We start from the raw sequence: 9,870 nt of genomic DNA, 5'->3' as shown, positions 1-9,870 counted from the left end.
AAACCCATCTGTGAGTATTTGCTGCATAGTTTCCAGACGAAAACAATGCCAGCAAATTTCAGTGCATGCATTGAAATTTTTCATGACACTTTTGCCCACTCATGAGGTGGAGACACACCAAAAAACAACTTGCAAAGCTTGGAGAACATTCGCTGTGCATTACACAATTGGTGGCAATGGTCCCAATTTTTCATCACCAAGTATTGGCAAACCCATTGGAAGCTGTAGTGTGACCTTAGCCTTACCCAATAACACTTGCATGTCATGTTTTCAGTACTAACTCAGAATTTCAAATGAACTTATCACTCTTGTCCATTTCTTAAAAGAATGACAAAATCACTCAAATGAATTCCCCTCAAAGGATTGATACAACTTTATGTAACTGACTTTCAAGCACATACCAAAGTCTTTTCTGTGTTATGGATACACTGTTTGCTGAAGCCTCTAACTTCTAACCTTTTCTTCCAGAATACCCCGTAGTGGTGACTGTCATAGCAGTGTTGGGGAAATTCTCACTTGCTGCTTCCTTTACCATAGTGTATGTGTACACTACTGAGCTGTACCCCACTGTTGTGAGGTAATGAATGAGTAACTTGCATTCCTGCTTAATATGGCATACAGTATTTGTATACAAAATACTTCATTCCATGAAGGAATCTGCATTGTGCAGCACATTTTTCTTTTTTCCCTTATGTAGCTTGTTTTGCCCTGGTTGACCTGTTAACCTTGTTGTTGCAGGCAGAATGGGGTAGGATTAAACGCCATGTTTGGCTATGTGGGCGGGATTCTGTCTTCTCTCATTGGTCTGTTGGATGTCTATCATCATGCCATTCCAATGGTAATCTTTGGGAGTTTGCCCTTTCTCGCTGGAGTGCTTTGCTTTATGCTTCCCGAGACCCTGAACACAGAGCTTCTGGATCACATGGATGCTTTCATGGATAAGAACATGTGAGTGGATATAGTCTTGATTTGTTGACTTTCACTGAGTTTTTGCATTGAATTTTTATGTATGTGTATATTTTAATAACTTTAAAGCCAAGAGTTATTACCCAGATGTAAAATCACCTCTGAGATTTAATATATCTGATTTTTTAAAATATATTTATTTGTAGGATATTGAAGAAGGGAAGACTTGAAAGTGGAATTAACCAGCAAGAAATGATGAAAATCACCAAGGAGCACAAAATTATGAAGCAGTGTTTGTTGAAATAATTTCATAAACCTGTGTAGAATTATTTGCCATGTCCTCTTAAATGTATTAGTAAACATTCTTCACATAATGTTGAATAGTACAAAAAGCCCAACATATGCTTGTTGTAAACATCCAGTGATGATGATGACGGTGACAATGATGACAATTTAGACATTCTGCTGAACAGCTTGTAAACAAATTATGTGCCATTTAAAAACAAACAAACAAACAAACAAACAAACAAAAAACAACAACAAAAAAAAACCCTGAAATATGTATTTCTATAAAACATCCCTGAAGTCTAGAAGCTCATTGCCACCACTGATATGAGTTTGATTCATTTTTCTATTATCTATTTGACCAAAGGTTCAGTATTAGTACAACCCCAATTCCATAAATTTTGGACAAAGTGTAAAACGTAAATTTAAAAACCAAACAAACAAAAAAACAGAATATGATTATTTACAGTGCCTTGCAAAAGTATTCATCCCCCTTGGTGTTTGTCCTGTTTTGTTATATTACAAGCTGGAATTAAAATGGATTTTTGGGGGTTAGCACCATTTGATTTAGACAACATGCCTACCACTTTAAAGGTACAAATTGTTGTTTTATTGTGACACAAACATTTAAGATGAAAAAACAAAAAAATATGGAGTGTGCATATGTTCCCCCCAGAAGCTAATACTTTGTAGAGCCACCTTTTGTTGCAATTACAGCTGCAAGTCTCTTGGGGTATGTCTCAGAATCAGAAACTTTTATTGCCAGGTATGCGAACACACACGAGGAATTTGACTCTGGTACCACTTAGCTTTCATAGTACAACACAGATAAAAGCATATACACAAAACAAACAAACAAAACAAAGGAATGGTAGTAGGGAATACAGAGAGAGAGTCTAACTGCAGTGATCTTCAGAGGAAGATTGTTGCTCCAGCAACGACCTTGACCAAGGCAGTGCTGGCTGAGCGAGCCGAAGATAAGATTGGAATTTGTTTAGGCTTGAAACGGGAAGATGTGGTAGACTACCCCACTCGTCCATTCTGGTCCCTAAAATCCATTTCTCTCTGCAAAGCCATCAACTTCTCTTAGATGGAATCCACAGAGTGGCTCAAGTTCTGAATAGCCACAGTCTGAGTGCTGACAGCTCTGCCCACCACTTCAATCATGTCGGGCAGCTTTATGGGGCTCTATTAGCTTAGTACATCTAGCCACTGGGATTTTTGCCCATTCCTCAAGGCAAAACTGCTCCAACTCCTTCAAGTTAGATGAGTTGCGTTGGTGTCCAGCAATCTTCAAGTTTTGCCACAGATTCTCAATTGGGTTGAGGCCTGGGCTTTGATTAGGCCATTCCAAGACATTTAAATGTTTCCCTTTAAACCACTCCAGTGTAGCTTTAGCAGTATGTTTAGGGTCTTTGTCCTGCTGGAACGTGAACCTTCGTCCCAGTCTTAAACCTCTGGCTGACTCAAACAGGTTTTCCTCCAGAGCTGCCCTGTATTTAGTGCCATCCATCTTTCCTTCAGTCCTGACCAGCTTTCCTGTCCCTGCAGATGAAAAACATCTGCACAGCATGATGCTGCCACCCCATGCTTCACTGTTGGAATGGTGTTCTCCGGGTGTTGGGTTTGTGCCACACATGGCACTTCTCATGATGGCCAAAAAGATCAATTTTAGTCAAATTTTACCAGAGAATCTTCTTCCATGTGTTTGGTGAGTTTGCCACATGCTGTTGGGCAAACTCTAAACGTGTTTTCTTAAGCAATAACTTTTTCTGGCCATTCTTCAATAAAGTCCCACTCTGTGGAGTGTATGGTTTAAAGTGGTCCTATGGACAGATCCTCCCATCTCTGCTGTGGATCTTTGCAGCTCCTTCAGTGTTATCTTTGCTGTTTTCTTTGCATCTCTGATTAATGCCCTCCTTGCCCGGTCTGTGAGTTCTGGTGGGTGGCTTTCTTTTGTCAGGTTTGTAGTGGTGCCATATTCTTTCCATTTTGCTGTAATGGATTTAATGGTGCTCCCTGGGATCAGTGCCGGATTATGGGGGGTCTGGGCCCCGGGGCCAGGAGTTCGCAAAGCCACCCCCCCCTCCACACACACACACAGGCTACTGAGGTCGCAAACTAGCAGAGGGGAACATGTGAATGAAGTAAATAAAGTGACATGAACATACTGTATGTTTAGAACATTAAAGCATACAATGTTAGTGATTAAAGATATATGTATTGTGTCAAGAAGTTAACAAGGAAACTGATTAGGATATGTCAATAATTAAGCCGTGCCTAAGGAATAATTCATTCTAGGCTATATAAGTTTTTTTCCTACTCTTCCTTCTTGCAAAGTCATCCACTAATTCATCAAAGTTAAGCTGTCAGACCAACTCTGATTCAATTGCCAGAAGAGAAAGTGAATTCAAGCGGTTTTGGCACATTGTCATCCTGAGTTCATTCTTAATATGAGCCAGTCTGGAGAATGAACATTCCCCTTCACAATTTGTAATAGGCAGGGTCAAAAAAAGTCTGAGTGCTATGTAGACATTTGGAAAAGTGGACTGTAGATCCAAATCCACCATGGTCTTCGGCATTGTACTTAGGCATTTTTTATTTTCTGACATGAATGATTTGTATTGTACAAGTTCATCTGCTAGGCTCATGTCCAAATCTGTGGGATATGCTGCAGCAAGTGATTTGGCCCTTGAAGTGAGCTCACTGTTGGACATATTGTCAGGCATGAAAAGAACATGAAAAAGATTGGTCAAGTGTGTGTATGCAGTTAACCGATGGTTAAGACAGGACACAAGTTTGTCAATTAGAACATTGAATGTTTCAATCCGAAACTTTTCTTTTCCACTAAATTCAACACCTGGCTCTTCACTTTGATCAGCCATACGTTTGCGCTTCTTTGTGCGCTGGAGGTCATGCCTGTAGTCTTGGGAGACTGAACGGGTAACATTTAAAGCTGACCCTTCAAAAAAGGTGAAATTGTCTCTCTGTTCTGCCACAAAGTCATGAAGTGAAAGGAGAAGCCGTGTAGCCGTGTGTATGTCAATGTTATGTTTCTGCAACTGCAGACTTGTGGCTTGGAACCGCTGCAGTATTGTATCCCAAAAGTGTGCCATGAAGGCTATCTCTTGGGTGTCCAGCTTGCCACAGAGTGCAGAGGCCTCGCTTCTAGTTTCACATTTCTCCTGTGAATCTTTGGAAATATTGTTCAGTGCCTCTCTCAATTGTGGATAATATTTCCAAAGAGCCTTTGTGGATTCAGCTCTTGAACTCCAGCGAGTACCTGACAACGATTTCAATGTGAGTTTCACATCTGTATCACGAAACACCTTTCCCCACCTGTGTGTTGACGAGGTACAAAATGTGTATAGTGATTGCACAAAGTCAAAGAAACGGCCAGCTTCTGGGCAACTGTCAACAGCATTGACACCAACTAAATTCAACGAATGTGCTGCACAGGAGACATAACAAATTAATGGGTTTATTCGTTTCAGATGAGCTTGGACTCCATTGTACCTTCCTGACATATTACTTGCATTGTCATAAGACTGGCCTCTACAGTTAGTTAAGTCTAGGCCCAGGTTCTCCACCATAGCAACAACACACTCAGCCAAACTGCTCCCACTATGATTTCCAATAGGCTCAAAAGCCAGAAAATGCTCAACTACTTCTCCACCATTATTGACATACCTGAAAATAAAAGTGAGTTGGTCCACATGAGCAAGGTCTGGAGTGGAGTCAACTATAACAGAAAAGTATTTGGACTCTTTAATCTCGCTGATAATTGCTTCCTTTGTTCTTTCTCCCATTAAGTGGATAAATTCCTCACAGATTGTTGATGAGAGGTAGGACACAGAGCCTTTGCCCTTGCCTCCAAACCTTTGGAGATGGTCGGCTAGAAAAGGGTCAAATTTGGCCAACAGTTCGACAATGCCCAAGAAATTAGCATTGTGAGGTGATCCCAGCTGCTCATCGTCTCCCCTGAAAGCAAGGCCCCTCTCCCCCAAAAACTGGATTACAGCAACAACTCTTCAAAACTTCCTGCCAGTATTGCCTCTCTGCATCCATTTGTTTGACAAGATCAGAATCAACTCTTCCTGTGTTTTTGGAGCGATTGTGTAATGCTAGCATGCAAGCCCTATGCTCCTCACTCCTCTCATGCTCACCAATACGCTCAGAATGTTTCCAATCAGAAAACCCGTGGACAAACGCATTGTGCTTACTTGAAAATAGCTTGCAAGCAAAACAAAAGATGCAACCAGTTGAAGGGGAGTAAAGTAGCCACTGCCTAGTCACAGATTGGCCATTAGGTAGAGAACATTTGAGTAAGGAATTTGTGAAACTCCTAGTCATGCCCCCCATTGTCCTATCCCTACTTGAGGCAGGGTACTTTTCACATCGATTTTGAAAAGCAGCTGCTCCTCTACTAACCAGAATTGACTTGGCTTGTTCAGTAATGGAACTTGGCCATAAAGCAGGGTCATTATCTGTTTCACACCAGGAGTTTGAGCCCCCAGCGTCTGGTGTGATACTGGTCTCGGTGTACCCCTTCTGACTTGACAAGACTTTTTCAGGCGATGCCTGGTCTGACAGTGAGTCTCCTGTACTAACAAGAGTGTAGTCTTGGTCGGTTGTGGTATTTGGCCGTAAAGCAGGGTCATTAAGTGTTTCACAACTGGAGTTGGAGTCCCAAGCTTCTGGTGTGAAACTGGGCTCCGTGCACTCCTCCTCACTTGGAAACACTTTCTCAGGCGATGCCTGGTCTGATTGTGGGCCTGAGACCTGAGCCTGACAGGTCGGGTCTACACTTGATTGGGTCTGTGAGGGCTCCTGTATGATCAAGCCAGTAGTGATCTCTTCATTGCTACAACTCGGGCCACTGATGACATTATCAATACTTGAATCTTGAAGCGTGTTGAAAAAGTTAGAAATCAGAGGCACATTTAAAAAAAAAAATCGGCCTGCTTTGCCTCCCTAATTTTTTTGGCTTTTCGTTTTGAAGCCCCACTTTTTTGTTTGCAATCCATATTACTGATGCCAAGTGTAATGTGGGAGTGTTATATCTATTGGATTTTCACTGGGACTTCCTAAATTTCTCACAACTGATTATAATAATAACACACACACACACACACACACACACACACACACACACACACACACACATTAATTAAAGGCAATGAGCCTAATATAACATAATATAATATAATGAAATATAATATAATAATTAAAGACAATGAGCCTTCACAAAGGCTGTTGGAAATGCACTAGCCTTTTGCAAAGGCTTTGAACCTTTGAATGTGCAGTGATGTGTAATATAATATATGAATGGATATAAGCCTTTAAAAAGGCTGTTGGATGCTAAACTGCTGAACAAGTCTGGTTGAACAGGCTGAACACAGAGCAAGTTGTCAAGCTGAACGGTCAGAATGTTGTGAGGAGTACTGAAGCAGGGAGCCTATATATAGAGAGCCCAAATCTCCGCCCCTTCTGGTCAGTCCATTGGAAAATAGATATTAGATTATCACTTAGACTTCCGAAATTTCTCACTGAAAATACACTAGTCCTTACAACGGCTTTGAGGTCGTAGCCGCGAATCAAATCGATTAAAACATTTATGTTGTTGATTTGATTGGCCGCCGCAGGCGAAATTCGCTCCTCATTTGCATAATATTAAACTTGGCCAAATATTTTCACTTCGCTTCCCTCATAGGAATGAATGGCGAATTTCGCTTCGCTTTGCCAAATTCACGTGCATGTGTCCCTGGTGTGAGGCACACAAGGCATGTTATGTGCCTATGACATGACATGAAGTAAGGAACAAAAACGAACCCCAACACCAAAACCCTTGGTAAATCAGAGGCCCTTTGTAAGGACATTTGTAATCAGAGGGCTCTCTTCAGGGGTGTCGAAGTAGGGGGGAAAGTGGGACTCAGTCACCAGGGCCCTACGTATCGGGGGGCCCCATAGGGAGTCAGGTTTTTTTTTGTAGGGGGGGGTCCATTTGAGCTATTTCCATAGGGCCCAGAATTTGGTGCTACTCTTAACAGTACGCTTTCCCGTTAGGGCTCTCTCTAGGGCCCCCAGATAGCCAGAAGTCACGACCCTTAGCAGGGGCTTTCATAATCATAGGATCCTCTGAAAGCATTCCCCCTACTTCCTTGAACCCCTAGTTGGCAGACGTTATGGCCTCAGGAGTTTTCACGAGAGGCACGACAGCAGGGCCAGGGGCCCTCTGATTGCCGTCCCCCGTCACCCACCAACCCACCCCTTCCCTCTGTTTTCTTCAGATATGCCCTATAACAGTGTAAGTAGTCATAAGATCCTAGAGAATAGAGGTCCTCTGATGTCACAATTGGCATCAGCATCGCTATGGGCCCCCTGGGCCCTTGGGCCCCTGGGCGCCGGCCCCACTGGCCCGGTCTGTATTCCGGCCCTGCCTGGGATATTTAAAGTTTGGGATGTTTTTTATTACCCAACCCTGATCCATACTTCACAACTTTGTCTCTGACCTGTTTGGAGGCTCCTTGGCTTTCATGTTGCTTGTTTAGTAGTGTAGCAGAGTCAGGGTCCTTCCAGAACAGGTTGATTTATACAGACATCATGTGACAGATCATGTGACACTTTGCTTGCACACAGGTGGATCTTAATATGTGACTTATGAAGTGAATTGGTTGGAGCAGCTTTTATTTAGGGGTTTCATGCGAAAGGGGGTGAATACCTATGCACACTCCAGATTTCTGTTTTTTCATCATAATTATTGTTTGTGTCACAATTAAACAACAATTTGCACCTTTAAAGTGGTAGGCAGGTTGTGTAAATCAAATGTTGTTAAACCCCCCCCCCAAAAAAAAAAAAAAATCCCTTTTAATTCCAGCTTGTAATGACAAAACAGGACAATCACCGGGGGGATGAATACTTTTGCAAGACACTGTACAAATCTTGGAAACCCAATATTTCATTGAGAATAGTACAAAGACAACATATCAAATGTTGAAACTGAAAAATGTTAGGTTTTAGAAAAATATATGCTCCTTTTAAATTTAATATCTAACACATTTCAATAAAAGTTGAGACGGGGGCAAATTTCCAGATAGTCAGTTGTCTGTCTGGCTAATTACCGTAGGTGGCTATCTAATCACTTGCTAGTTAGGATAGCCAAGCTAACGGTAGTGATGGCCAACTGAGTCTCCGAAGACTGTATCGAGTATAAGGGGGCATAGTAGATGAAACCTCGCTTCGAGGCATTTATCGTTTGCAGAAACCCACGTGACCGATGACAGACGAGGCCTCAGGTGTGACTGACTTAAAAGGTTCATTACTCAGTTTTACTCAACAGAGCTCAATACCTACTGTTAAGAGATGTACAGCATGTTTTAATTTCTACGTCACAGCAGTGTGCCACTTTACATTTCTACATGCATGGACTTTGCATAATGTTCCATTTTAAAATAACTTGTGGCTTTTTGTGATTTGATGTCTACCCTTATTATTTTCTCTCTCACACACTCACTCACTCTCTCTCACACACACACACACACACACACACACACACACACACACACACACACACACACACACACACACACACACACACACACATTAATTAAAGGCAATGAGCCTAATATAACATAATATAATATAATGAAATATAATATAATAATTAAAGACAATGAGCCTTCACAAAGGCTGTTGGAAATGCACTAGCCTTTTGCAAAGGCTTTGAACCTTTGAATGTGCAGTGATGTGTAATATAATATATGAATGGATATAAGCCTTTAAAAAGGCTGTTGGATGCTAAACTGCTGAACAAGTCTGGTTGAACAGGCTGAACACAGAGCAAGTTGTCAAGCTGAACGGTCAGAATGTTGTGAGGAGTACTGAAGCAGGGAGCCTATATATAGAGAGCCCAAATCTCCGCCCCTTCTGGTCAGTCCATTGGAAAATAGATATTAGATTATCACTTAGACTTCCGAAATTTCTCACTGAAAATACACTAGTCCTTACAACGGCTTTGAGGTCGTAGCCGCGAATCAAATCGATTAAAACATTTATGTTGTTGATTTGATTGGCCGCCGCAGGCGAAATTCGCTCCTCATTTGCATAATATTAAACTTGGCCAAATATTTTCACTTCGCTTCCCTCATAGGAATGAATGGCGAATTTCGCTTCGCTTTGCCAAATTCACGTGCATGTGTCCCTGGTGTGAGGCACACAAGGCATGTTATGTGCCTATGACATGACATGAAGTAAGGAACAAAAACGAACCCCAACACCAAAACCCTTGGTAAATCAGAGGCCCTTTGTAAGGACATTTGTAATCAGAGGGCTCTCTTCAGGGGTGTCGAAGTAGGGGGGAAAGTGGGACTCAGTCACCAGGGCCCTACGTATCGGGGGGCCCCATAGGGAGTCAGGTTTTTTTTGTAGGGGGGGGTCCATTTGAGCTATTTCCATAGGGCCCAGAATTTGGTGCTACTCTTAACAGTACGCTTTCCCGTTAGGGCTCTCTCTAGGGCCCCCAGATAGCCAGAAGTCACGACCCTTAGCAGGGGCTTTCATAATCATAGGATCCTCTGAAAGCATTCCCCCTACTTCCTTGAACCCCTAGTTGGCAGACGTTATGGCCTCAGGAGTTTTCACGAGAGGCACGACAGCAGGGCCAGGGGCCCTCTGATTGCC

General features: G+C 42.3%; 1 protein-coding gene across 1 annotated transcript in view; it reads left to right on the top strand.

Moving 5' to 3' along the window:
* LOC132867885 (solute carrier family 22 member 13-like) overlaps positions 1–952 on the top strand; it is a 20,908-nt gene extending 19,956 nt beyond the window's left edge. Inside the window, exons 9-10 of the mRNA XM_060900855.1 lie at positions 469–577; positions 739–952. Of these exons, the coding sequence (XP_060756838.1) occupies positions 469–577; positions 739–952 (323 nt within the window). The remainder of the gene's footprint in view (positions 1–468; positions 578–738) is intronic.
* The last annotated feature ends 8,918 nt before the right edge of the window (positions 953–9,870 follow it).

The sequence above is a fragment of the Neoarius graeffei genome, chromosome 19, assembly GCF_027579695.1.
Source record: "Neoarius graeffei isolate fNeoGra1 chromosome 19, fNeoGra1.pri, whole genome shotgun sequence".
Taxonomy (NCBI): domain Eukaryota; kingdom Metazoa; phylum Chordata; class Actinopteri; order Siluriformes; family Ariidae; genus Neoarius; species Neoarius graeffei.
Note: the sequence above shows the minus strand (reverse complement) of the source record. Positions and strands in the feature narration are given on the sequence as shown.